The sequence below is a fragment of the Cervus elaphus genome, chromosome 10 (assembly GCF_910594005.1).
Source record: "Cervus elaphus chromosome 10, mCerEla1.1, whole genome shotgun sequence".
Lineage (NCBI taxonomy): Eukaryota > Metazoa > Chordata > Mammalia > Artiodactyla > Cervidae > Cervus > Cervus elaphus.
In genome coordinates, this window is record NC_057824.1 from 49,891,666 (window position 1) to 49,918,773 (window position 27,108).

The 27,108-nt window shown below is 50.2% G+C and overlaps 3 protein-coding genes across 4 annotated transcripts; 2 read left to right on the plus strand and 1 right to left on the minus strand.

Annotated features, from left to right (window-relative positions):
• The first annotated feature begins 529 nt into the window (after positions 1 to 529).
• GAL3ST4 (galactose-3-O-sulfotransferase 4) lies at positions 530 to 6,300 on the plus strand. Of its 2 annotated transcripts, none has more exons than XM_043915232.1 (4): positions 530 to 642; positions 1,813 to 2,125; positions 2,300 to 2,603; positions 4,854 to 6,300. In XM_043915232.1, exons 2-4 carry the CDS (start codon positions 2,001 to 2,003, stop codon positions 5,874 to 5,876), a joined length of 1,452 nt encoding a protein of 483 aa, XP_043771167.1. In that variant the 5' UTR covers positions 530 to 642; positions 1,813 to 2,000; the 3' UTR covers positions 5,877 to 6,300. The 2 variants fall into 2 exon arrangements, with proteins under 2 accessions (XP_043771167.1, XP_043771166.1); XM_043915231.1 differs by lacking the exon at positions 530 to 642 and adding an exon at positions 792 to 810.
• Positions 6,301 to 6,367: 67 nt separating this feature from the next.
• TRAPPC14 (trafficking protein particle complex subunit 14) lies at positions 6,368 to 10,898 on the plus strand. Its single transcript, XM_043915207.1, has 11 exons — positions 6,368 to 7,125; positions 7,338 to 7,433; positions 7,527 to 7,656; positions 7,822 to 7,908; positions 8,067 to 8,187; positions 8,292 to 8,439; positions 8,586 to 8,668; positions 8,780 to 8,943; positions 9,444 to 9,598; positions 9,810 to 10,003; positions 10,117 to 10,898. Exons 1-11 carry the CDS (start codon positions 6,715 to 6,717, stop codon positions 10,268 to 10,270), a joined length of 1,743 nt encoding a protein of 580 aa, XP_043771142.1. The 5' UTR covers positions 6,368 to 6,714; the 3' UTR covers positions 10,271 to 10,898.
• A 224-nt stretch (positions 10,899 to 11,122) lies between these two features.
• Positions 11,123 to 14,999, minus strand: LAMTOR4 (late endosomal/lysosomal adaptor, MAPK and MTOR activator 4). Its single transcript, XM_043915272.1, has 4 exons — positions 14,849 to 14,999; positions 14,276 to 14,356; positions 11,795 to 11,912; positions 11,123 to 11,451 (listed from the first exon to the last, which is right to left on the minus strand). The coding sequence occupies exons 1-4, from the start codon at positions 14,849 to 14,851 to the stop codon at positions 11,354 to 11,356; spliced, it is 300 nt and encodes a 99-aa protein (XP_043771207.1). The 5' UTR covers positions 14,852 to 14,999; the 3' UTR covers positions 11,123 to 11,353.
• Positions 15,000 to 27,108: the final 12,109 nt, after the last annotated feature.

Below are 27,108 nucleotides of genomic sequence, written 5' to 3' on the forward strand. Positions count from 1 at the left end.
ACCTTTAGCCCCAGAGTCTCTGTGACTGGCAGTTCATTTTCTGCCTTCTTATCTTGGAACCTGTACCCTCGGATTGAATTTGGGCAAGCTGTCCACCCTCTGGGTCTGAATACCTATCTGCAAAATGGGGAGAATTCTGGAGACTAGCAAAACTCTTCTGGAACCAAGGCATCGTTAATATCACCATACTACTGCCCTCTGCCTTCAGGGTGGGTGGGCCTCCTCGGCCCCCATCTCCTCCTTCTCTGTGAAGGTTCCTCTGACTACCTTGTTATATCCTTGATACTGTCTGCTTTCAACTGTTACCATCTTCTTTCTTTTTTCTTTCAGCCTGAATGAGCCTTTTGTCCTGCAGAAAGCTGAAAGAAAAAGTACAATGGCGAAAGGAGGGTAGAAGTGTCTTCTAAGGGCAGGCTGGGTGCGCTGAAAGAGAAGGAAAGATGCGGGGAAGGAGAGACCCAGAGACGCCGCCGTCAAAGCCGAATCAGCGGCACGGACTGGCGGGACAAAGGGAGGGAGGGGGAGGAGCCTGGGCGCTGAGAAAGTTTCTGGGGAAAGTTGAGCTGAGCGAGAAACCGGGCGGTGGCTGGGGCGGGCGGGAGGGCCAGACCCCGATTTCCCTGCTGCTCCTCAGGTGGCCTGGTGAGTTGGGCAAGCGAAGCTGAGACCTAGATCAGTGGAAGGACTCTAGAATTGATGGGAGGAGTTGTGAGGGGTTTCACAGAGAGAACCCCAGAGGGAGCCAACCCAGGGCTGGCAACAGACTGAGCAATCCCCAAAGCTGGAGGGGTCCGAGGGCTGGAATTGGAGGTAATGGGAGGAGACAGAGATGGGTGGAAGGAAGACAAGAAATCTAAACATGGGAGGGGGTGCGGTGTGGGGCTAGGTTGGGGGAGGAAACGGGGGGGGGTGAGGGGGGGTGATGCCAGAGGGGGCGGGTCTCTAGGTAGCAAGTGTGGGTTCTCTGCCTGGGGTCGCTTTGGGCTCATCCTGGAAGGGGGCTGTCAGGGCTTGCTGGAAAGACGGGCTGTGGCCCGTGGCTGTGGGTTGGAATGAAGGGGCAGGTCTGGACTCCCAATTGATTGGGAAGCTGGGGCCTGAGAAGGAATTCCAAAGCTCAGCGTTCGCTTTTTTTGTCTTGTTATCTTTGTGTCAGAGAGTTTCTCTCCCCAGCCCCACCCTCTCGATCCCCTCTGGGTGCACTGCTGGGATTGGAAAGTGGAAACGGGGGTGTGTTTGGGGGGGGAGGTTATGGCTGGGACTGGGCTTCGTAAGCAACCCTACAACCCCCCAGGCCGCTCTCACACACTGGCGTCTGCTCGCGCCCGCCGCTCCCGCGAGGGAAAGGATGCCTGAGCTTAGATGAGCCGGTCGACTCTTACTCCTTACAAAGTCGTTCCTGCGGTCTCACTTCCCTGGGTTTCTAAGCTGTGTGCCCCGTCAGGCCCTCCTTAAGGCTTCCCCTCTCAGCCTCAGAGAGGGGCGCCGCATCGGACTTGTCACAGGCAGAGGGGCAGAGGAGGTGGCCCGGGGCCTGGAGATGTCCATCTCCTTGGTACGAGTGGATTGGTCTGATCTTCCTCCCTTTCACTTCCAAATCCCTGGGGCTTGGGAAGAAACTGTCCTTGGAGGTTGGAGGGAGCTGCAGCTGACAGCAGAGCCACAGTCACGGGGCACCTGGAAGACCTGGGTGTAGAGAGAGCTCCCCTCCCGCCCCCCTGCCTGCAATGAGGTCGCGGCTGCCCGGCAGCAGGAGCGAAGGCTCTTACCCGCTCCTTAGATTCCCCTCCTTCCCCCTCATTTCCCTTCTAGACGCTGACGGAGGCAAAAATCTGCTAACTCAGGGGGCAGACTCAACCGGGGCTGCGAGCAGGCCTGGGGAATGAACCCCCGAACTCGAATGAGCGCCTTCCGCGGCTGCACGGCGGTCTCCAGCTGTCTCTGCCTCTGCGCCTGGCCCTTGCCCTGTCCCTCTCCAGCGTCACCCTTCCCCGGGCCACATGGGCCTTCTGTCTCCCACCAGGACCATGCGCCTCTGGGGGCCCCGGGGCCTGGGGGTGGCTCTGGGAGTCTTCATGACCATCGGATTTGCCCTCCAGCTCTGGGGGGGTCCCTTCCAGAGGAGGTGAGTTCCCATCTTGTCCCAATGGCCCCCAGATGCCCCCCGTGCTCTTGTCTGTTCCATCTGGGTCTGTGACTCTTGGGGCCTCAGAGGACACTCCATGCCTTCCTGGCTCCACGAGACATCCATCCACCTGCTGGTGAGGGACAGGATACTTCCCCTCCCGTCTCTCCCCAGGCTACCCGGGCTGCAGCTCCGACATTTCTGGGCCTCATCCCCGGGACCAGCTGCTCCGTCGTGCCCGCCGCGGCAGCGCCTTGTGTTTCTGAAGACACATAAATCCGGGAGCAGCTCTGTGCTGAGTCTGCTTCACCGCTATGGGGACCGACACGGGCTGCGCTTTGCCCTCCCTGCCCGCTACCAGTTTGGCTACCCAAGACTTTTCCAGGCCTCTCGGGTCAAAGGCTACCGCCCTCAGAGTGGAGACACCCAGCCCCCTTTCCACATCCTCTGTCATCACATGAGGTTCAACCTGAAAGAGGTGAGGAGTGTTGAGGGGGTGGGAGGGACTGGGGAGAGATGGGCTTGGGCCTGTAGCCAAGACCACCAGGGGGGAGACCCCAGGCAATGGGGGCTCCCCAGGCATCTCCTTACCCAAAGGTTGGGCTGGGGGGCGGTCCCACAAAGGTGGGAGTCCTGTTCTCCTCTCCTCAGCTGTCTCTTCCTCAGAATTTTCTGGCACCTGAAGTTCTGCCTTCTCCCATCTAGAATTTACTAGTCTCTTTCCTTGATCCATTTAGCCTGCTGGCAGCAGTGCCCTGCCAACTCTCACCCCACCCCACCAACCCTCCCTCCAGGTGCCCCTGGCCCTTCCAGGCCTCTCCCACTGATACCACCAGGGGCCCTGTGCAGTCACTGCCTTCGGACCCGCCTTCCTCTCACACCCTTCACCATGTCTGCCAGATTCCGAGGATCAGCTATATGCCAAGCTCTAGCCCAGTCCCAGCCCCTCTTCCTTCCCCGCAGCCTCAGTTCTAAATGAGGAGATGCATGCATGCACTCACATGTCATCCACACACACACACACACACAGAGGAACCTGGGAGCTCTTGGAGGAGGAAATCAATGGGCAAATGAAAACACACAGGCCAAGAGCCAACTTTCACTGAACACGTCTTGAGTGCTGGGTAGTCATCCTACCATCACCCTGCCAGGAAGGCGTAAGTGTCCCCACTACACAGATGAGGAGATTCACTCCCAGAAAGGCTAAGGGACTGGCCCTCTGTTAACAGAAAGCTGCAGACTAGCATTTGAAGCCAGGCCCAGCTGCTCCAAAGTGCCTTCCATTGCACGTGTGTGTGCGTATGTGTGTTTGTTATTTGGAACGGTGGGGAGAATATTCATCAAAAGAGGTGGGGTTTTCTCAACAGGTGGGTTTTATAGGCAAGAGTGGACGTGACTTTGTAGTAAGGGTAATATCGGGTGTTCTCAGAGCAAAACATCTCAAAGACACGGTGGCAGTGGGGGGTGTGTGTGTGTAGGTGATAGTACTTCAGTGGTGGCTGCAAAGACAGTCCTGTTGGAGCTGGAGCTGAAGAAAGGAGCAGCAGCATGAACTGATCTACCAGGCAGCGAGGGGCACTGCTGAGAGTGAAGCAAGGACAGCAGTCACTGAGGCAGGTGTCCCTGGAGTTTAGGATGACTGTCACCACCATTCACTGACTACCTCCCATGTTCCATGCACTTGCACATTCTTCAAAGTGAGTATTAACCCAGATTTATTGATGGAGGAATAAAGGCTCTGAGAAGCACAATAACCTGCCCAAAGTTACACCAGTTGGTAAGTGGCTGAATTGGAATTTTATTCCAGGTCCCTCTGATGCCATGGACTGTCCTCTGCACTCTTCCCCTATGCCTTCAAAGACACACAGTTCACAGGCTTGTCCTTCAGGCATGCCCCACATCCATAGAACAGATTGGAGGACTTGTCAGGGAGTCATGGTAATGACCACAGTCACACTCAGAGGCAGAAATCCTTCAGGGAGCCCCAGAGCTGGATTCTGGTGTGGATCTGCCTGCTGGACCACACTAGGGTGTGGCTCAGCCCAATGCCCACCTTCCTTCTTGCCAACAAGTGGGATCTTACGTCCCAAGACTCAGAACAGCTCCTTATTGAATGGCCATGGCTCCTCACTGCCCATTTCAGGGATGTCTCTTGCTTTCCAAGATGCCAAGGAGCCTCCCAAGTGCCCTGACCTTCGGCCACGCTGGGCTTGGCCTGCCCACCTGACGCCTGTGCCTGAGATAGAATTATGGTTGCTATCTACTTGCTGCCAGTGATCCTCCTGAGGAGGCCTGAAGCCAGTTCCTTTCTTGGAGCTGTGACCAAGAATGCCAGGGTAGACATGTTATAGGTTTTTGTTGGAGAAGCGAACACAAGGCTTGATTCCTAGAAGTGTTACCAACCAAAGCAAACAGAAAGGCCTGAGGAAATTAATGTTTTCCAGGAGCTCCCCATATTCTGGGTTCCTTCCTATCCTTATCTCATGTAACCTCCATAATCATCTGGGAAGGAAGGTATGATGGGTCCCATTTTGCAGATAAGTAAATTGAATTTCAGAGATGTCAAGTACCTTACCAAGATCTGTGCAGCTAGTGAAGGCAGCTGGGGGTTCCCAGCAGAGCTGTCAGAAGGAGGCTGGAGGCGGCGGGGGGGTCAGTGCGCACTGGGTTTGCTGTTAGTTTCTTCCTCTATAGTTCACTCTCTGTGCTGGTTTCCTCTCCTCCCCAGGTACTTCAGGTCATGCCTTCTGACAGCTTCTTCTTTTCCATTGTCCGAGACCCAGCGGCTCTGGCCCGCTCTGCCTTCTCCTACTATAAATCCGCGTCATCGGCCTTCCGCAAAGCACCATCCTTGGCTGCCTTCTTGGCCAATCCTCGAGCCTTCTACCGACCTGGGGCCCGGGGGGACCACTACGCGCGCAACTTGCTATGGTTTGACTTTGGCCTCCCCTTCCCCCCAGATATGAGGACCAAGAGAGGGAATCCACATGTCTCCAGAGACCCCAACCCTCCCCAGTTACCTTCTGGTGCTGGCCCTCCAGCCCACACCCTGGATCCCAATGCTCTCTTCCATCCTGTTCCCACTGTTGCTGACGGTCACAGCCAGATGTCCAGCCCTGCCTCTTTAGATTTGGGGTCTTCATCCTTCATCCAGTGGAATCTGGCCTGGCTGGACTCTGTCTTTGACCTGGTCTTGGTGGCTGAGTACTTTGATGAGTCACTGGTCCTGCTGGCAGATGCGCTGTGCTGGGGTCTAGATGATGTGGTAGGCTTTATGCACAATGCCCAAGCTGGAGGTGGGCAGGACGGAAGCACCATTGACGATGGTGGACTGACCACTGAGGACAGGCAGCTGACTGCCCGGGCACGAGCCTGGAACAACTTGGACTGGGCTCTCTATGTTCACTTCAACCGAAGTCTGTGGGCCCGGATAAAGCAATATGGCCAGAGCCGGCTGGAGAGTGCTGTGGCGGAGCTCCGGGCTCGCCGAGAGGCCCTGGCTAAACACTGTCTGGTGGGGGGTGAGGCTTTAGACCCCAAGTACATCACTGACCGGCGATTCCGCCCTTTCCAGTTTGGGTCAGGTAAGGTTTTGGGTTATGTGCTCCGAAGTGGGCTGAGCCTCCAAGACCAGGAGGAGTGTGAGCGCCTGGCTACCCCCGAGCTGCAGTACAAGGATAAGCTAGATGCCAAGCAGTTCCCCCCAACAGTCTCTCTGCCCCTCAAGACTTCAAGGCGACCCTCCCCCTAGGCATCAAACCGCTGTCTTAAGCTGAAGAGCAGTTAAGCCATAGGGCGCCAGTGATGAGTGTGAGGCAGCCAGATGCCCTTTCGGCTTCCCTCAGAAAGCATGTCTGCTCCCCAGAGGACAAGTGGAACTTTGCAAGAATGTGGGTCCTACATCCTCCAGCCTGTGCCAAGGAATCCCAGACCAAGCAGCAGGCTCCCTCCCATTTTTGTCTTTTCCCCTTTCCCACCCCCGACCCTACCCCCAACCCCGAAGGTACAAGCTGCACTTTCGAAGGCCTTCTGGAGGAGCAAACCATGGAGTACGATAGAGCAAGTCTGGGACAGAAGGGATCGGAATAATACGTCCATCTATGAAACACTTGTTACTGGGCTGCGCTCATTTCACTATGAATGAAATGTTCAATTAATAAATAATTTGAAACTTCGACCTGCTCTAGAGCGACAAGGGAAGGGGATAGAGCATCTTCCTGGAAGAAACGGGGTTGGCGGGGGTTCTTTTCGTAGTCCAAGAACTCTAGCCTTCCACAGCAGCCTAACCCATGCCGCACCCGCCCCTCTCCTCCAAAGTCCGGTCACCTACAAATTCCGGCGCCTCCGAGGCCACGCCCCTTCCCTTCCGCTTCCGGTTTCTCACCAGTCATTCGGTCCCGCACCCCGGTTCCGGCCCCGTGGGGTCTCGGTTCCGGGTTCGTTGCCCCGGTTCCCGGCCCCAGCTGGTCTGTCGGGCCGGCCCGGCCGCGCGCAGCACCAGTCGGGACTCGGGGCTCCCGGAACCACCCTAGCGGCCCCTCTGTCCTCCGCCGGCCCCGGCCCACCTCGCCCCCCGGCCCGCGCCGCCCATGGAGTCCCAGTGCGACTACTCGATGTACTTCCCGGCCGTGCCGCTGCCGCCGCGCGCGGAGCTGGCGGGAGACCCGGGCCGGTACCGGGCGCTGCCCCGGCGCAACCACCTCTACCTAGGGGAGACGGTTCGCTTCCTGCTGGTGCTGCGCTGCCGGGGTGGCGCGGGGTCCGGCGCCGGGGGCGGCCCAGGCTTGGGCTCCCGTGGGGCCTGGGCGGAACTGGCGACCGCCCTGGCCGCCCTGGCCTCGGTCAGCGCCGGAGGCGGGGCGCCCGGGGGCGGTGGCTCGGGCGACCAGGACCCCGAACCCCCGGGGGGCGGGGACCCTGGCGGTGGGGGGTTGTTTCGAGGCTGCAGCCCCCTCCTCACCCACGGCCCGGGCCCTGCTACCTCAGGGGGAGCGACCACGGTGAGGAGCCCGGAGCGCCACGACACAGGGCTGAGGGGCGGTTTGCTGGGCTCCCCAGACCGGAGGGGAGAGGGACGCTAGCGGGAAGCTGGAGGCCTATGACGGATGAGGAGAGGGGAGGGCGAGAACCACGTACCGTAGATCTTAAAGGGGACGCGGGCGCGGCGGGCGGCCTTGACTCTCCTGACCTCTTCACCCCTCTGGCAACCCAGCTGCCTGTGGAGGAACCAATTGTGTCCACAGATGAGGTCATCTTCCCACTCACCGTTTCACTGGATAGACTGCCCCCAGGGACACCTAAGGCCAAGGTAAGGTTAGCACGGGGTGGAGCTCTGTCTGAATTCAGACGCCTTTCTGAGGTTGTTTCTCCTTAACTGTGGTCCCGTGTCCCCTGTGCTCAGATTGTAGTGACCGTGTGGAAGCGGGAGGTTGAGGCACCAGAGGTCAGAGATCAAGGCTACCTGCGCTTGTTGCAGACCCGATCTCCTGGGGAGACCTTCAGGGGCGAGCAGAGCGCTTTCAAGGCCCAAGGTGGGGACGAGAATGCAGAGAGGAAATGCTAGTGTCTGGATTTTGTGGGGACGGTGGAGGGGTGGCACCAGCAAGTGCCTGATCCGGGGAGAGGAAGACTGGACCTGTGGGTTGGAGGTGAGGTGTGCCCAGCCCGTCATCTCCAGCCTCCACCCTCTCCTGCAGTGAGCACCCTGCTGACTCTGCTGCCCCCTCCGGTTCTGAAGTGCCGCCAGTTCACTGTGGCTGGAAAACACTTGACCGTGCTCAAGGGTGAGCAGACTGGAGGCTCCAGTCTTGGGTAGCAGCAAGGGTGCTGGCTGGGTGGCAGTTACCCTGGACAATACGGTGGGGATAGATCCATTTTAGGGGGGAGTTGGTGTGGTCCGAGGAGTTCAGATACTCTGAGCTGAGCTGGTTACCTCCCACAGTGCTGAACAGCTCCTCCCAGGAGGAAATTTCTGTCTGGGATATCCGCATTCTCCCAAACTTCAATGCCAGTTATCTACCTGTCATGCCCGACGGCTCTGTGCTGCTGGTGGACAATGTCTGGTGAGGCCCTGGGAGGGGCGGGGCCACAGAGTGCTGGGCACAGCCGCAGGGCACAGAGCTCTGGCAGCGAAAGGTCCAGCTCTGGTCCCTTTCTTCTCAACTAGTCACCAATCTGGGGAAGTCTCCATGGGCTCCTTCTGTCGGCTCCCTGGTACCTCTGGCTGCTTCCCCTGCCCACTTAGTGCCCTGGAGGAACATAACTTCCTGTTTCAGCTCAGAGGGGGTGAGCAGCCCCCTCCAGGGGCCAAGGAGGTGAGTACAAGGGACTGGTGTGTTTAAGGAGAAAGGCTGAGAAAATGCAATGGGAAGGGAGAGGCCAGGGAGTTGACTAATGGGAGAGGGAACCTCTCCTTCAGGTCATCACACACAGGTGATATTTCTGCTCATCCCTCCGACAGGGCCTAGAGGTTCCCCTGATTGCTGTGGTTCAGTGGTCCACACCGAAGTTGCCCTTCACCCAGAGCATCTATACCCACTACCGGTGAGTTTGTGGGACACCCCCCCCCAATGCTCCCCACTGGACACCATCCTGTTCATCTCTGTTTCGAAACACACACATCCTGCTTCCTTCTCTCTCTCTCACTGCTTCTAGCTTGCCCAGCATCCGCCTGGACCGCCCGTGCTTTGTGATGACTGCTTCTTGTGAGTCCCCTGTTCGGACCTATGAGCGTTTCACTGTTACCTACACGCTGCTCAACAATCTCCAAGACTTCCTTGCTGTAAGGCTCGTGTGGACCCCGGAGCATGCCCAGGCTGGTAGGTAGCTGCTAGGAGGGGAAGGGAAAGGAAGATGTCATGGAGGCGGGTGATTTGTGGCAGGCTGCTTCAGCTGTGTACCTGGGTGGTCTCCATGGTGTCATAATGGAGAGTTTAGAGAGGCTGTGGGGCAGAGTGATTTTAAGGGATTGGGTTCCCTGTTTGCCTTGTACATCTCCCATTTCTTAGCTGTGTGACCTTTAGTAGGTTACTTAACCTCTCTGAGCCTCAGATTTCTCATTTCTAAAATGGAGAAAATAATACCTCATGTGGCTGTCACAGCAACTTAATAAGTTAATATATGTGAAGTGGTTAGAATAGATCTCAGCACACAGTAACTATTAGCTACTGTTGTTTATAAAGTTCAGCAAACAATAGCATATAGTCAGTTTACTCCACAGAGTGGCTCTGAGCAGCAAATAAGACTGTGCTCGTCAAAGCCCCCTGCAGACCAAGAAAGACCACACAGACTGTTTCCCAGCCCTGTTTCTGCCCGTCAGGAAAGCAGCTGTGTGAGGAGGAGCGCCGGGCCATGCAGGCAGCCCTGGACTCCATCGTCTGCCACACACCCCTCAACAACCTCGGCTTCTCCCGGAAGGGCAGCGCGCTCACCTTCAGTGTGGCCTTCCAGGCTCTGCGGACTGGGCTCTTCGAGGTGGGCTGGGTGAGGCCTAGCATCGGGTGGGAGGAGTCAGGGCTGCTGGCTTCTGTGGCTGAAGCATAAGTGGGTGGGTGCTACAGAGCCGGGTGGAGGGAAGGTGGGCTTTAGATCCCACTTCGGCCTGTCAAGTGGGGAAGATGACCTGAAAGGAGGTTAGGGGCCTGGCAGCCGAGCTGGCCGGCTGATCTGTGTCTCCCCACCCCAGCTGAGCCAGCACATGAAACTGAAGCTGCAGTTTACTGCCAGCGTGTCCCACCCGCCGCCCGAGGCCCGGCCCCTCTCTCGCAAGAGCAGCCCCAGCAGCCCTGCCGTCCGGGACTTGGTGGAGAGGCACCAGGCCAGCCTGGGCCGCTCTCAGTCCTTCTCCCACCAACAGCCCTCCCGTAGCCACCTCATGAGGTATGGAAGTGCGCAGACAGGGGCCCACGGGCTTAGTAGAGGCCGGGATTGGAAAGGGAGCAGGACGGGACCCTGGGGTCTGGCCAGAGCCCATAGCCTCCACCTTCTTCCAGGTCGGGCAGTGTGATGGAGCGCCGGGCCATCACGCCCCCCGTGGCCTCCCCTGTCGGCCGGCCCCTCTACCTGCCCCCGGACAAGGCTGTGCTCTCTCTGGACAAGATCGCCAAACGCGAGTGCAAGGTCCTGGTGGTGGAGCCGGTCAAGTAGACCATCCGGCCGCCTCCCTCTCACACTCCCGGAAATGGACAGCCCCCAGCGTGGGTGCTCCCTCCAGGCTGCGCCTCCCCGGGGAGCCTCCCACCTAGGGTGAGGGGGCCCCCGCAGGGCCGCCTGTCTGTGTCTACTGATGAGGGACGAGGGACGAAGCTGTGAAATGGCCGGGGATGGCTGCAGCGTGAAGCCGACAGTATTTCCCGGACTTCCTGGGGGGGCTGGCCCCACCCCGTGGCCAGGGCAGGGGCTCCAGGAGCTCCCTTGCCCCCCGCCTTGCACCCTGGTTCTAAGTTTACAAAGTGTTTTCCTTGTTCCTCTTACGTTGTCTTCCCCGCCTCTGACATTCCCTCCCTCCCTCCCACCCGCAGGGCTGAGATCAGAGGGTGGTGACGGTAAAGGGACCCGACAATGACACGACCCTCCTGTCTCAGGTCAGGGGAGAGAGCTAGGTGGCCTCCCCTCGTCCTCCTGTTTACGTTTGCAGCCTGAAGCACTTTAAGTTGTGTGGGATTTTTGGTTTGGGTTGGTTTTTTTTTTTTTTTGGTCTGTCTGTCCCTGTAACTTATTCTCCAACTACTGCTTCCAACTGAAATAAGACTATTAAATGCCTGTTCAGGAGGGAGAAGAAGACTGTTACTTGTGCGTGGGTTGGCAGCAGCAGAGACCTAAGGGCTCAGAAAGATTCCCTCCAGCCTGTACACCAGATAGCTCCCTTCCCACCCATTTTTTTTCCTTCTGATTCCCAGTTTTCTCTGTCCACCCCACTCCTCTGGACTGAGGCCCCGGAAGCTGAAAGACACATGGGGTATGACCCTCCTCCCCCAATACACACAACACGTCCCCGGGCCCAGGAACATCACACTCATGTTTATTAGGGAGGGTGAGAAGAAGGGAGGTCCTCTCCCCTTCACTCTCCTTAACAGAGTACAAAGTTCCCGAGCCTCTGCCTTCCAGGTCGGGGTGGGGAAGCGGGTGAGCAGACAGCTTTAGTTCTAGCGGCACCAAGAGAGAGGCTGCGGAGGTTCCCATCTTTCTCGTCACAGAGGCTCCTCCTCTGCCCCTCGCCCTTGGGCAGGCTCACACGTCAATGGGCTCCCGGCCTCGGTTCTGCCTCTTCACCACAAACACCCTCTGTCCCGAGACTGTCACCAGCAGCGTGTGTTCTCCAAAGACCACTGGAGGGAAGACGCACCTTCCCCCGCCCCAGGAGAGGGAAGGGAGCAGAGAGTTAGTGGGTTGTGGGGGCCTCCCTAGGGGTCGCACACAAACTGGCTAGGATCCAAAGCCAAAGGAATTCAACAGTTCAAAGCTCAAACATTAGAAGATGGAAGGTCTCCATTAAATCCCCTCCTTTCTCTTACTCTCCTCATAGTTCTGATACAGGGTAAATACCAAGAGGAAGACATGGATTCCAGGGGAGATGGTGGGAAGTTGGTAGAGGACAGGTGTCTTTCCCCTAGAAGAGTGGCCTTGGGGAGCAGCACCGCCCCCTCCCCCCCACCAGAGGCCGAGGCTCACCCGACAGACGCTTGAAGGGTACGCTCATGCCTTGATGCAGCCGGAAACCGCAGGCCGTGCTGACGAGCTCAGATATGGTGCTGGCAGCTTGCTCATCATTCTCCAGATCCCCAGATGACTGCACACAGAGGGAGGGCAGCAGGAATCAGGGAACAGAACTGGGAGGCAATTCCAAGAACACTTTGGTGCTAGCATGTGTAACCTCTCTTGTCTCCACTTTCCAACACCCCTACATACCCCTGCTACTGCTAAGTCACTTCAGTTGTGTCCAACTCTGCGACCCCACAGACGGCAGCTCACCAGGCTCCCCCATCCCTGGGCTTCTCCAGGCAAGAATACTGGAGTGGGTTGCCATTTCCTTCTCCAGTGCATGAAAGTGAAAAATGAAAGTTAAGTCGCTCAGTCATGTCTGACTCTTAGCAACCCCATGGACTGCAGCCTACCAGGCTCCTCCGTCCGTGGGATTTTCCAGGCAAGAGTACTGAAGTGGGGTGCCATTACCTTCTCCGTACATCACCCCTAGTTTTGGAAAAACCTAAACCCTCCTATGACATTGTTGCCCCTCTTGATGCCATCATGTTTGTCATCCTTAAAATACTGGGCTTCCCCGAGGAAGCAGGAACTCTCATCCATTTCTTCACTGACCCTGTTTCCCCAATCCCTGAATCTTGGTTTCTCTCCCTGTCTCCGCTTATTTGAAAAAAACCACATTCTCACATATCAGTGCCCAACCACCACAGCTAGAGTCCCAGGCTCCATCTTTTCCCGTTTCCCATTTGTCACCCTGTCTGTAGAACCTGACACATAAACATCCCTTTTGTCTCTGAACCCCTTCGGACTACTTGGCCCTTGAGTAATGACGTCACAGCGGCCTGGGCTTCCTCTTTTCTGATAATGAGCTCAACTTCTTTTTTTTTTTTTTTGAGCTCAACTTCTTACCTCCTCAATATAGCCCTCCTGCTGGATTCTATACCTCAGTTTCCTCATCTGTAAATTGGGGACATCAGTACCTATCTTACATGCTTGTGAGTGTCACAAGAGTACTGGCAAGATGCTCTGACTAGCTCCTGGCATTATCTAACTGCTACTCAGTTCAGTTCAGTCATTCAGTTGTGTCTGACTCTTTGCAACCCCATGGACTGCAGCATGCCAGGCCTCCCTGTCCATCACCAACTCCTAGAGTTTACCCTATTCTATATCAAACTCAAGTGTTTAAAGCTGGACTATCAAAATCCCCGTTACCTCTCCCCCTCCCCAATCAACTTCCTTTCTTAGGTCCCTGCTGGTCTAGGCTTGCATACAAAGTTGTACAGGATGGAAAAGTATCCCCTTTATCACTGAGCTCTAGTCATTACAAGGGCTTCCCAGGTGGCTCGGATGGTAAAGAATCTGCCTGTAATGCAGGAGGCCACGGTTCGATCCCTGGGTTGGGAAGATCCCCTGGAGAAGGGAATGGCAACCCACTCCAGCATTCTTGCCTGGAGAATCCCATGGACAGAGGAGCCTGGCGGGCTACAGTCCATGGGGTTGCACAGTCGGACACGACTGAGTGACTAACATTAAATCATTACTAAGACAATTCTTCCTTTAAAAACCCCTTCTCTCCTTGCTCCTCCTTGTTGCAACCAGAGGTTTCATACCTAGATTTCGGCAACAGCATCCCTGCTTTTGAATCCCGCCCCTTCTGGCTTACCTTTACACCTAACAGAACAATGCCACTCAATCACTTCATCAGCTTGTTTCTGTTCAAAAACCCTTCAAACCTATTACCCCCAAGATTAATCCAAATGTGTTAACCCAGCCGTCAAAGTCCTTCAATCGGACCTTTCCCTACCATATCCTCCTCTTCCCCCAAATGTTTCCAAATCTTTTCAACATAACCCCATCACCAATTCAGACAGGCTGGTGTTACACTCCTGCAAACATGTCCACCTCCCAACCCTGAATATTCTTTCTTTTCTGCCATCTATCCATCTTTTAAGCCCAGATGAATTCTTACCTCATCCAAGGAAGGTTCCTTGCCAAAACACAAGTTATAGTATGAAGGGCTGAATCCTTCACTTTCTGGACTCCTTCAGCTGCGTTAACCACATGCACTACTTTGAACTTTTAGTCTTAAGCCTTGTCTCTCTAGCTAGATTGAAAACTTCTAGAGCTGACACTGTATTGTACTACAGAACAAAATACCAAGCCTCTTCAATAAATACCAAATAGACATACTCAAGAGTAACTTGGGTATTGTCAGTTATCAACAAACCTGTAACTAGCCTGACTTTGGTAAAGTCAGTAAACCTCTTTACCTCAGGACAGTTACAAGACTAAGAGTCCAGAGATTGGTTAATTGATTTAATTCCTACATGCCAGGCGTGATACCAGGTAAAGATCAAGAACAGAGACAAATCGGGCCAAACAGGGCAACATTAGAAGGCATCCTAGGGTCATGTGTACTTGGAGCACGCCCCTCCCGTTTCCAGAACGCACCGCCAGCACCGCGCCTTCACTCAGCACCAGGTAGCCAAGCTGGTCGGGAATTCGCTCCAGCCCCTGGGTCAGTGCCGAAGTCTAGTGGGTAAAGATGCAATTAGTGAGGAGTAGGCCGAAAGGATGGCCCTTGGGAAACCCGAGTCCCTCTCTTGACAGTGCCCCCTGCCCCCGCTCCAAGCCTCTTTACCCAGCCAGGGCCCTTCCAGACCCTCTTCCCTCTACACAGCCTTCAGCACTGATCCTCCTGAGCCTCCGTCAGTCCTCTCCTCCGCCCGGGGCTCCACTAGCTTTCCACACGTCCCCTCCGCTACCCTCGGGCCCCCTCCCCAAACCCACCTGTGGCCTCCGCCTCCCCCTCAGACCAGTCCCCGGCCTCTACACACCCTCCCAGCGACTTCTCCTTGGCCTTCTACGTCGCCACCCCTCCCTTCTCCATTCCCTCCCAGTCCCGGGGAGAATAGGAGGTGAGGCCGGAGGGCACGCTCAGGACGCGGCAACCAAAGAGATTGGGGGACAGGGGCAAGGTACCCCCGGCGCCGCGCGTAACTCTGCGCATGCGTTCTCACTCACCATCGCAGCTCTAGGTGCTGGGGGCGCTTGAAGCCGACCTAGCTTCCGGCTCCAGACCGCGATCACGTGCTTCCACCCGGCGGTCCCCTCCTCCGGCCCTGCCCTGCCCGACTTTAGTCCCGCCCCCAGGATGCCGATTGGAGAGTGACTACGTCATCAGACTTACTCTGCCAGTGCGGAGCGCCGCTTCCGAGACGCTCGCGCATTGGCCGCACATCCTCTTGAACATTCCTCTCCCCTCCCCTGAGCCCCAGAGCGCAAAGGTGGGGGGCGTGTCGGCGGAGGGCGGGTCTGGGGGCGGGGCCGGAGGGAGGAGGCCGAGCCGAGAAGTTTGCGCCTGCGCACACGGGGACGGGGGGGTGGGGGCGGATTCCAGCAATGCTAGGCGGCTTGCAGGTGGAACCGTGACAGAGCCGAAAGACGTAGATCAAGAGCTCTTCAGATGCTACTTTCGTGCCTACTTAAGGCAGCTCTCTGACAGGAATTTGTTCCAAAGCGATTTTTCGTCCCGGGTTTCTGTAAGAAATTATGTGATAGAGCATTATCCCTCCTTAGCCAAGGCATCTGTAATACTGAATATTCTCTGCCAAGAATAATTAGAAAATGACCTTGGGGTAATTTTTTGAATATATGAGTGACATATAGAAATTTTCTGTTTTAATTTAAGTAGTTTTTAGACCTGCTGCAATATTAATGTGAGGCAAAATGATAACAAACTAATAAAAAAGCTTGATGAGGATTTGGAGACATTGGAACCCTCATACATTGCAGGTAGGGATGTAAAATTGTGCAGTTGCTGTGGGAAACAGGTTGGTGGTTCCTCTGAAAGTTAAATATAGAGTTACTATATTTATAAATGAAAGTTAAATAGGACCTAAAAATTCCACTCCTAAATACATACCTAAGAGAACTGAAAACTGTATGTTTACACAAAAACTTGTACACAGATATTTATGGCAGCATCACTCATAATCGCCCCCAAATAGAAAGCAACCCAAATATTCATAAACTGAAGACCAGATAAAGCAATGTGGCATATCCATACAATGGAGTATTATCCAGTTGTAAAAAGGAATGAGGTACTGATCTATGCTATCACATGGATAAACCTTGAAAACATCATGCTAAATAAAGGAACTCAGACCCGCCAGGCCACATATCATCTGGGTGTATCTGTGAGATGTCTACACTAGGCAAATTCATAGAGACAGAAAGCAGATTAGCTGTTTGCTGGGGGCTGAGCAGAAGGGGAAATGGGGAGTGACTGCTAATGGCTGTGCTGGATGATGAAAATGTCCTGGAATTACAGAGTTATGATGGTTTCACAGCCTTGTGGATATAATGAAAACCACTGAATTGTACAGTTTTAAAGGGTGAATTTTACAGTGTGTGAATCATATCAATAAAGTAAAACTAAGTGCTGTTGCTTGAAGAGAAAACCAGTTAGAGAAGATGGATGCCTTTTTAAAAATCAGGTATGATTATAATATGAAATTTAAATTGGAGGGGGATGTAGAGAGAGAAAGTTCTGTGGAGATGCTTGATCTGCAAAACCTTCCGTGGCCTTGTGGTATTTTTTTTTTTTTAAGCACACACTCGTTCCAAGCATTTTCATCTATACACTGGCCAAACCCTCATTAACCGTCCTTGTAATAATATCCCCAGATACTATACAGATGAGGAAGTGGAAACTCGAGAGAGATTGAGTCTTGCTCACGGCACACAGCTGGCAAGTGGCAGAGCCAGATTCCAGTCTAAGTCCGCTGTTGCTGAAGCTGATGCTTTTTCCATTGCTCCACTGGCCAACTTTTTTTTTTGAAGTTACACTTGATTTTACCTCAGAAATTCCCGGTTCTCATTGTTCTTGACAGAGAGGAACCTTTCACAGGACAATGCTCATCAGCCATCGCTAGAATTGTTCCATTTTCACAAACAACTTGAATCATACTACTTATGAAGGGAGCAAAGTCTTTCATTCAACCAGTGTTTATTGAGCGCCTTCTGTGTACCACACACTGTTCTTGAAACTGGAGATGTAGCAGTGAATACAAATAAGACATATTTTTATTGTTTTCAAGGTGCTGTGGGGCAGAGGGTGAGCTAGATAAAAAATTAATAAATAAGAAAGTAAGTATATTGAGCAGTGAGAAATGCTATGCAGAGTTCTGCATAAAGCAGAGGTCCATTTACAGGACTTAGAGAATTCTGTAAAACAGACCTTATTAAAATAATTTCTATCTTTCCTTAGCCTCCCCACAGCTTAGTCACTTTTCCTTAGTTGCCTCTTTTTCTTCTGCCTGCTATAAAAAGCACATAGATTTGTCCATTTCATTGGGCCTTCATTTCCTTGTGAGGGCTCCCATGTCATTTAAAACTTGTAGTAAGTAAATTTGTACGCTTTTCTCCTGCTAATCTATCTTCTGTCAAGTTAATTCTTAGGCCCAGCTGAAAACCCTAAGAGGGTAGAGGTAAAAACAAAAATCCTCCCTTACACTGTGAAGGTGCATCTAAGGTAGGAAAAGTATTCAATTTTGAATAAAGCACATTATCTTCCATGATGTGGATGGCCTTCATCCAGTCGACTGAAGGTCTTAAGAGAAAAGACTGAGGTTTCCGGAGAAGAAGGAATTCTCATCAAGAATTTAATTACATAGAAACGCTCCTGAGTTCCAGCCTGTTGCCCAGCAGATTTCAGACTCCAAACTGCAACATCAGCCCTTTCCTGAATTTCCAGTCTGCTGGCCTAGCCTACAGATTCAAGACTTACCAGTCCCCACATATTGTGAGCTAATTCCTCAAAATAAATATGTTCTCTCCCACCCTCCCCATCCCCTTATTCTCCGGAGAACCCTGACTAACACAGTGATTATGTTATGGCTGGTTCCTGTGGGTTTGGCATCTTTGCTGCCTCCCTTTGCATTTTTTTTCTTTTTGATTCTGATTTCTGGGGGTTGTTGTTTGCTTTGAAACTAGACCTCCTTGCCTGTCACACACAACCTCCTTTTCTCTTATTTTGCTAGAACAAATTATTACCCTATCAAACAGCCATCAACAGACTTCCCAGCTCCAACTCTGCCTTTCTTGGTTCTCTTCACCCTGATGACACCAGTTCAACCAGCACTTTTCAAGGGCTGCGGGGTAAGCATCATGTGCTTTGGGAATAAAATGGTGAAAACACACAGCCTTGACTCGTGAGTGCTCAACTTGTAAGTGAACAAGGCAGGCGTGGAGTCACGTGAAGTGTAGTAAGAGTAACACTTGAGAGATGAGCCCCTTCAATCCCCTGAGACAAGCCGTGTGCACTGGGAAGGGTTGAGTTAAGGGTGTATAAAAGAATGCGTGGTTTCCAGTCGGGAGGCTCTGCTAGGCTGAGGGGTGGAGGTGGGGGGGTGGTGTTGGGATCTTTTGGCAATGGACTCAGACAGGAAGAAGCAGGCCAGCTCTGCCGCTGAGATGGATGAGAACATGTTATTTTACACCTCGGGATTTGTTCCCTCCTTTTCAAAAGAAGGAAGGGCAAAGAGCAGAGTTAGAGATCTAGAGGCCATAATAAAAAAGTCTCCAAAAACCAGAAGGAAGTCCTGGGAGAAAAGCTGGGACAACATAGGAAAAAATAATTTAATTTGCAAGTTAGCATAGATTTTGGGGATCTAGAGGTGAATGCTTAAATGGAAAGTGTTCAATTCTCCAAGCCCTAACTAAAGAAATGGCCTTATTTAAAATCAAGAAAATGGTGCCCCAAATTATACACACCTTTGTAAGTCTTGGAAACATATTTATCCTTGGAAATTAGTAAATTACAATTTGGCATATAGGAAAAAAGTTTTGTAGGTAGCAGTGTGCTAGTTACTGAGGTAGACACTGGAATTTCAAAGGTGGACCAAGTCTTCTTCAAGGAACTCAGTGTCAAGAAGCTCAGTGAGCACCCACAGGATATTCTTTTTTTATATGTATTTACATTTTTGAAAAATTAAATTGTGGATATTACAAATGCTATGTGTCATTCCTTTGGGCTTTGCCAGTGCCACCCTGGTGTAAGTGGAGAACCAGTTCTCATGGCCTTGTTGCCTCCAGATGAAGGTGCAAGTTCAGGTCCACACTTTGCCCTACTGACATCAGGTGGGGGAGTGCAGTGCCAACCAGTGTTTCTTCACTCCATTTTTTCCTGCTGTTTTGTTGCCATGTGGGAACAGACACTCAGATCCCTCCTGGAGTCAATTTTATTTTGATTAGCATGTATGTTACTTTGCATTCTTTACACCCTACAAAGAACCCATTAGCTAGCTTGCAAATGGAGATATTCTTTAAGAATACTCAGTGGATGGAATACATAGCAGAAGGGATATCACTTTAGAGCGAATTAGTAAGGTGAAGAATTATTCCAGAACTCACTACTGTTCTTTAGAACTCTCTTTACTCTGTTACAGTTAATAATTCTTTACATTAACTTTCCCTGTTCAAATTAACATGTGATTTCTTTTTCTCCTGATTGAACATAAATGGAAACACTAGTAATTACTAATAAATCACGTTTTGACATTTCTATTTTTCTCAGTAATAAAAATAGCCCTGGAATTTCAGTGGCTGTTTGACACAAGTAAAGTTTATTTTCAACTCACCTGAAGTCCCGCCAGTGTCCAGGAGCAGGCTTTTACACTGCTGTCCTCCAAGCTGCCACGAACTCAGGTCCCTTTCATCCTACAACTCCACTGTCCCCTTGGGCCTCCCCAGAAGTCACTACTGGGTCCTCTGCACTCAGCACACTGATGAGCTGAGAGAGACAGAGACAGAGAACGAAGGATTGCATGAGATGTTTTAAAGCCAGGCATGAAAATGGTGTGCATCTTCACTGCCCAAGTTCCAATGACCACAACCTGCTCGTGGTCCAAACAGGGAATTTGGGAAGCATTGTCTTCAGGAAAAGAAGATGCAACTAGCTAGCTCCTCCTTCCCATCTTTCTGATGTATTTACATTAATTTTGTGTTGTTATTGTTCAGTTGCTAAGTTGTATCTGACTCTGCAACCTGCATGGACTGCAGCATGCCAGGCTCCTCTGACCTCTATTATCTCCCAGAGTTTGCAAATTCAGATTCATGTCCATTGAGTCAGTGATGGTATCTAACCATCCCAGCCTCTTAGACTTAGTAATCTGTGTTTATATTTTATAATTATATAAATATTTTCCTCTTCGTAGTCAAAACAAATACTATCGTTTGGTTTCTTGTGTTTCCTTGGCTCTCTCTCTCTTTTCCTCTCTCCCTTCCTTTGTTTCTTTCTTTCTACTTTTCATGAGTAAATAGCGCCTGTGGTGTCCAGGCATTCTTCTAGGTTCTAGGAACATAGCAGTGACCACCACCAACAAGAAAAGATTCCTGTTTTGTGGTGCATACATTCCAGTGAAAAGATTCAGAAACAGGTAACAAAATAAATTTACATAAGATTCTGAAGAATGAAAATTTTTCTGCCAGAAAAAGTAATGTGAAAGTGCAAGATGGTGAGGAGGAGGAAGATAGTCAGATTAGATGGTCAGGAAAGATGCATCTGAGGCAGTTTCATCTGGGCTTGGCCCAGAGATAAGAGGGCTTTCCTGGTGGCTCAGAAGGTAAAGAATCCACCTGCAATGCAGGAGACCTGGGTTCGATCCCTGGGTTGAGAAGATTCCCTGGAGGAGGGCATGGCAACCCACTCCAATGTTCTTGCCTGGAGAATCCCCAGAGGATTCTCCTCTGAACAGAGGAGCCTGGCGAGCTACAGTCTGTGGGGTCGCAAAGAGTCGGACACGACTGGTGACTAAGCGCACACACACATACAGATAAGAAGCAGCCAGCTCTGTGATGATCTCAGTGATCATCTCTGGCTCATGCAACCCTCTGCCTCTTTTGCAACCGCACCTGTGCTTCAGAACACGCTTGGAGAAAAAGTTCTCTCTGAACTTTCTCACTGACTGTTCTCACTTTAGAGTCTGACCACATACTTCAAGAGGGCCCTACTGCTGCACAGTAATCACAGTGGTTCTCAGAAAGTGATCCCCAGGCCGGCAGCATCAGCGTCACCTGCAGCTTGTTAGATATACAGTTGCTCAGGCCCTGCCCCAGACCTACAGAACCAGGACTCCTGGAATCGGGACCGCCAGAATCAGGAGGAGCTCAGGCTTCCCAGGTGACTCGTGGTAAAAGAATCCTGTCAATGCAGGAGATGCGGGTTCCATTCCTGGGTCTGGAAGATACCCTGGAGGAGGAGATGGCAACCCACTCTAGTATCTGGTGAGCTACAGCCCAGGGGGTCGCAAAGAGTCGGACATGACTGATCGACTGAGCACTCACACACGGGGAGCTCAGTCTGTTTCAAGAAGTCCTCCAGGTGATTCTGACGCGCACGAAGTTTGAGCCACCGCCCTAGTGCCCCTGTATTTCTCCTCTCTCCTGAAACCTTCTGCATTCCCACAGTCAGCTGATGACCTAACCTACTTTCTTGAACAAAATGAAGCAATAACTTTTCACACTCCCAGCTACTACTTCATCTCTACACCTTATCCCCCCATGCCTACTCAAGAACATCACTCAGCCAATTTCTCCCTCTTCCTCCTAAATCATCTTTCCTCTTAACAGCCTTCTTTTCATCACATTCCCATCAGCATATAAACATGTTACTCTTTACTTGCCTGTGCTTAAGTATTGGAGACAGGGATCAAGACCATCCCCATGGAAAAGAAATGCAAAAAGGCAAAATGGTTGTCTGAGGAGGCCTTACAAATAGCTGTGAAAAGAAGAGAAGCAAAAAGCAAAGGAGAAAAGTAAAGATATTCCCATTTGAATGCAGAGTTCCAAAGAATAGCCAGGAGAAATAAGAAAGCCTTCCTCAGTGATCAATGCAAAGAAATAGAGGAAAACAACAGAATGGGAAAGACTAGAGATCTCTTCAAGAAAATTAGAGATATCAAGGGAACATTTCAGGCAAAGATGGGTTCGATAAAGGACAGAAATGGTATGGACCTAACAGAAGCAGAAGATGTTAAGGAGAGGTAGCAAGAATACACAGAAGAACTGTACAAAAAAGATCTTCATGAGCCAGATAATCACAATTGTGCGATCACTCACCTAAAGCCAGACATCCTGGAATGTGAAGTCAAGTGGGCCTTACAAAGCATCACGACGAACAAAGCTAGTGGATGTGATGGAACTCCAGTTGAGCGATTTCAAATCCTGAAAGATGATGCTGTGAAAGTGCTGCACTCAATATGCCAGCAAATTTGGAAAACTCAGCAGTGGCCACAGGACTGGAAAAGGTCAGTTTTCATTCCAATCCTTAAGAAAGGCAATCCCAAAGAATGCTCAAACTACCGCACAATTGCACTCATCTCACACGCTAGTACAGTAATGCTCAAAATTCTCCAAGCCAGGCTTCAGCAATACGTGAACCGAGAACTTCCAGATGTTCAAGCTGGTTTTAGAAAAGGCAGAGGAACCAGAGATCAAATTGCCAATATCCGCTGGATCATCAAAAAAGCAAGAGAGTTCCAGAAAAAATCTATTTCTGCTTTATTGACTACACCAAAGCCTTCGACTATGTGGATCACAATAAACTGTGGAAAATTCTGAAAGAGATGGGAATACCAGACCACCTGACCCACCTCTTGAGAAACCTATATGCAGGTCAGGAAGCAACAGTTAGAACTGGACATGGAACAACAGACTGGTTCCAAATAGGAAAAGGAGTACATCAAGGCTGTATATTGTCACCCTGCTTATTTAATTTATATGCAGAGTACATCATGAGAAACGCTGGGCTGGAGGAAGCACAAGCTGGAATCAAGATTGTTGGGAGAAATATCAATAACCTCAGATATGCAGATGATACCACCCTTATGGCAGAGAGTGAAGAGGAACTGAAAAGCCTCCTGATGAAAGTGAAAGAGGAGAGTGAAAAAGTTGGCTTAAAGCTTAACATTCAGAAAACTAAGATGATGGCATCTGGTCCCATCACCTCATGGGAAATAGATGGGGAGACAATAGAAACAGTGTCAGACTTTATTTTGGGGGGCTCCAAAATCACTGCAGATGGTGACTGCAGCCATGAAATTAAAAGACGCTTACTCCTTGGAAGAAAAGTTATGACCAACCTAGACAGCATATTAAAAAGCAGAGACATTATTTTGCCAACAAAGGTCCGTCTGGTCAAGACTGTGGTTTTTCCAGTGGTCATGTATGAATGTGAGAGTTGGACTATAAAGAAAGCTGAGCGCCGAAAAATTGATGCTCTTGAACTGTGGTGTTGGAGAAGACTTTTGAGAAGTCCAAGACTCTCCTTGGACTGCAAGGAGATCCAACCAGTCCATCCTAAAGGAGATCAGTCCTGGGTGTTCATTGGAAGGACTGATGCTGAAGCTGAAACTCCAATACTTTGGCCACCTGATGCAAAGAGCTGACTCATTGGAAAAGACCCTGATGCTGGGAGGGATTGGGGGCAGGAGGAGAAGGGGACGACAGAGGATGAGATGGCTGGATGGCATCACCAACTCGATGGACATGAGTTTGAGTAAACTCCGGGAGTGGTGATGGACAGGGAGGCCTGGCGTGCTGCGATTCATGGGGCCGCAAAGAGTTGGACACGACTGAGCGACTGAACTGACTGAAGTATTTTTGAGTGAATTTCAGACATCATGATGTTCCACCCCCAAATATTTCAGTATAAACCTTTAAAAATCAGGATAACCAAAAGTAGATTCTACATAACCAAAACTAGATTCTTTTCATCTAGTATCCAGTTCATAATTGAGTTTCTTCAGTTGTCCTTCAGGAGTTTATGCAATTGTTTTTTCAAAGCCAAATCCATTCTGGGATCTGGCTGTTTTGTCCCTTGATTTTTAAATTTTATTTTTATTTATTTATTATGTGACTGTGCTGTAAACTTCCAGCACATGGGAACTTAGTTCCCACCAGGGATTCAACTCATGTCCTCTGCATTGGAAGGTGGATTCTTAACCACTGGACTGCCAGGGAGGTCCCTAGTTTGTGCTTTTTAATGAATTGGTTTATTTGTTAGTTCAGTTCTGTTCAGTTGCTCAGTCGTGTCCAACTCTTTGTGACCCCATGGACTGCAGCACGCCAGGCCTCCCTGTCCATCATCAACTCCCAGAGTTTACTCAAACTCATATCCATTGAGTTGGTGATGCCATCCAGCCATCTCATCCTCTGTCGTCCCCTTCTCCTCCTGTCCCCAATGTCTCCCAGCATCAGGGTCTTTTCTAATGAGTCAGCTCTTTGCATCAGGTGGCCAAAGTATTGGAGTTTCAGCTTCAACATCAGTCCTTCCAATGAACACCCAGGACTGATCTCCTTTAGGATGGACTGGTTGGATCTCCTTGTAGTCCAAGGGACTCTCAAGAGTCTTCTCCAACACCACGGTTCAAGAGCATCAATTCTTTGGTGCTCAGCTTTCTTTATAGTCCAACTCTCACATCCATACATGACTACTGGAAAAACCATAGCATTGACTAGACAGACCTTTGTTGGCAAAGTAATGTCTCTGCTTTTTAATATGCTGTCTAGGTTGGTCATAACTTTTCTTCCAAGGAGTAAGCGTCTTTTTATTTCATGGCTGCAGTCACCATCTGCAGTGATTTTGGAGCCCCCAAAAATAAAGTCTGCCACTGTTTCCACTGTTTCTCCATCTATTTGCCATGAAGTAATGGGACCAGATACCATGATCTTTGTTTTCTGAATGTTGAGCTTTAAGCCAACTTTTTCACTCTCCTCTTTCACTTTCATCAAGAGGCTCTTTAGTTCTTCACTTTCTGCCATAAGGGTGGTATCATCTGCATATCTGAGGTTATTGATATTTCTCCCAATTCCTCTTGATTCCTCCTCTCTCTCTTGATTCCAGATTGTGCTTCCTCCAGCACAGCGTTCCCCATGATGTACCCTGCATATAAGTTAAATAAGCAGGGTGACAATATACAGCCTTGATGTACTCCTTTTCCTATTTGGAACCAGTCTGTTGTTCCATGTCCAGTTCTAACTGTTGCTTCCTGACCTGCATACAGGTTTCTCAAGAGGCAGGTCAGGTGGTCTGGTATTCCCATCTCTTTCAGAATTTTCCACAGTTTATTGTGATCCACACAGTCAAAGGCTTTGGCATAGTCAATAAAGCAGAAATAGATCTCAGATGTCAAATTTATGTGCATTGAGCTGTTTGCAATATTCCCTTTTTGATGTCTGCAGAGCCTGTAGACATAGCCTCTGTTTCCTTCCTGGCATTAGTTATTTTTGTCTTCTCTATTTTTTCATTTGATTGTCCTGTATTTTCAATCAAATGTGATTAGGTATGGATTTTTCAAAATTTTATGTTTTGGCTTTGTTGAGATATTTGAGACAGTAGATCCATGCTCCTCATTGTGTCTTTATTTCTGGGAAATTCTCAACCATTATCTCTTCAAATTTTTTTTTTCTCACTGTTCCAAGCTGAATTAGATTCTATTTGTTTATTTTTGCTTTTATTTCCCTTACTTTAGGAGATGGATCCAAAAAAACCTTGTGATTTATGTCAAAGAGTGTTTGTCTAAGCTTTTATGAATGAAGAGACAACCTACTGAATGGGGGAAAATATTTACAAATTATACGACCAATAATAAATTAATATTCAACATATCTAAACTGATCATACAACTCAACACCAAACAAACAACCCGATTAAAAAATGGGCAGAACTGAATAGACAGTTTCCAAAGAGGAACTGCAGATGGCTAACAGGCATATGAAAAGATCCTCAACATTGCTAATCATCAGGGAAATGAAAATAAAAACCACAATGAGATATCATCTCACACCTGTCAGAATGTCTATCATCAAAAAGAACACAAATAACAGATGTTGGCAAGGATGTAGAGAAAAGGGAACCCTCATACACTGTTGGGATGTAAACTGGTGCAGCCACTGTGGAAAACAGTATGGAGGTCTCTCAAAAACTAAAAATAGAACTACTTCATGACCCAGCAATTCTACTCCTGGGTATATATCTGGGGGGAAAAAAAACCCACTAATTTGAAAAGATATACACAACCCCTGTGTTCATAGCAGCATTATTTACAATCACCAAGATGTGGAACCAGCCTAAGTGTCCATCAACAATGAATGGATAAAGAAGATATGGTGTATATATGCACAATAAAATACTACTCAGCCATAAGAAAGAATGAAAATTTTGCCATTTGCAGTGGCATGGATGGATTTGCAGGGCCTCACACTAAGTGCTCAGCTGGTAAAGAATCCGCCTGCAATTTGGGAGACCTAGGCTCAATCCCTGGGTTAGGGAGATCCGCTGGAGAAGGGATAGGCTACCCACTCCAGTATTCTTGAGCTTCCCTTGTGGCTCAGCTGGTAAAGAATCTGCCTGCAATGTGAGACCTAGGTTCCATCCCTGGGTTGGGAAGATCCCCTGGAGAAGGGAAAGGCTACCCACTCCAGTATTCTTGAGCTTCCCTTGTGGCTCAGCTGGTAAAGAATCTGCCTGCAATGTGAGACCTAGGTTCCATCCCTGGGTTGGGAAGATCCCCTGGAGAAGGGAAAGGCTACCCGCTCCAGTATTCTGGCCTGGAGAATTCCATGGAGTCCATGGGGTCACAAAGAATCGGACATGACTGAGTGACTTTCACTTCACTTCATTTCACACTAAGTGAAATAAGTCAGATAGAGAAAGATAAGTACTGTATGTGAAATCTAAAAAATACAACAAACTGGTGTATATAACAAAAAAGAACTGGACTCACAGTTGTAGAGAACAAACCAGTGGTTACCAGAGATGGCGGGGGGTGGGGTGGAGGGGTAGCATTGTAGAGGCAGGTAGAGGAGTGGGAGGTATAAATTATTGGATGTAAGATAGGCTACAAGGATGTATTATGCAACACGGGAAATATAGCCAGTATTTTGTAATGACTGTTAACTGGAGTATAAGCTTTAAAAATTGTATTAAAAAATAAAACCAAAATATAATGCTGTTGGAAAAATGGCACCAACAGACTTGCTTGACACAGGGTTCCACCAATCTTTAATTTGTAATAAATACAGTATCTGCAAAGTGCAATAAAACTAGGTGTGCCTGTGTACTACCCTCTCTGCTCTCTGAGTTTTTTCTTTGTGAATTGTTCTTATCTGGTCTAATCTAATAATTTGCATAATATCTTTTGGAAATAGAATCGAAATAATGTTTTTCTATGCAAACCTTGGAATTAAAAATTTCTCTTTTCTCCCAACCTCTCCCCCAT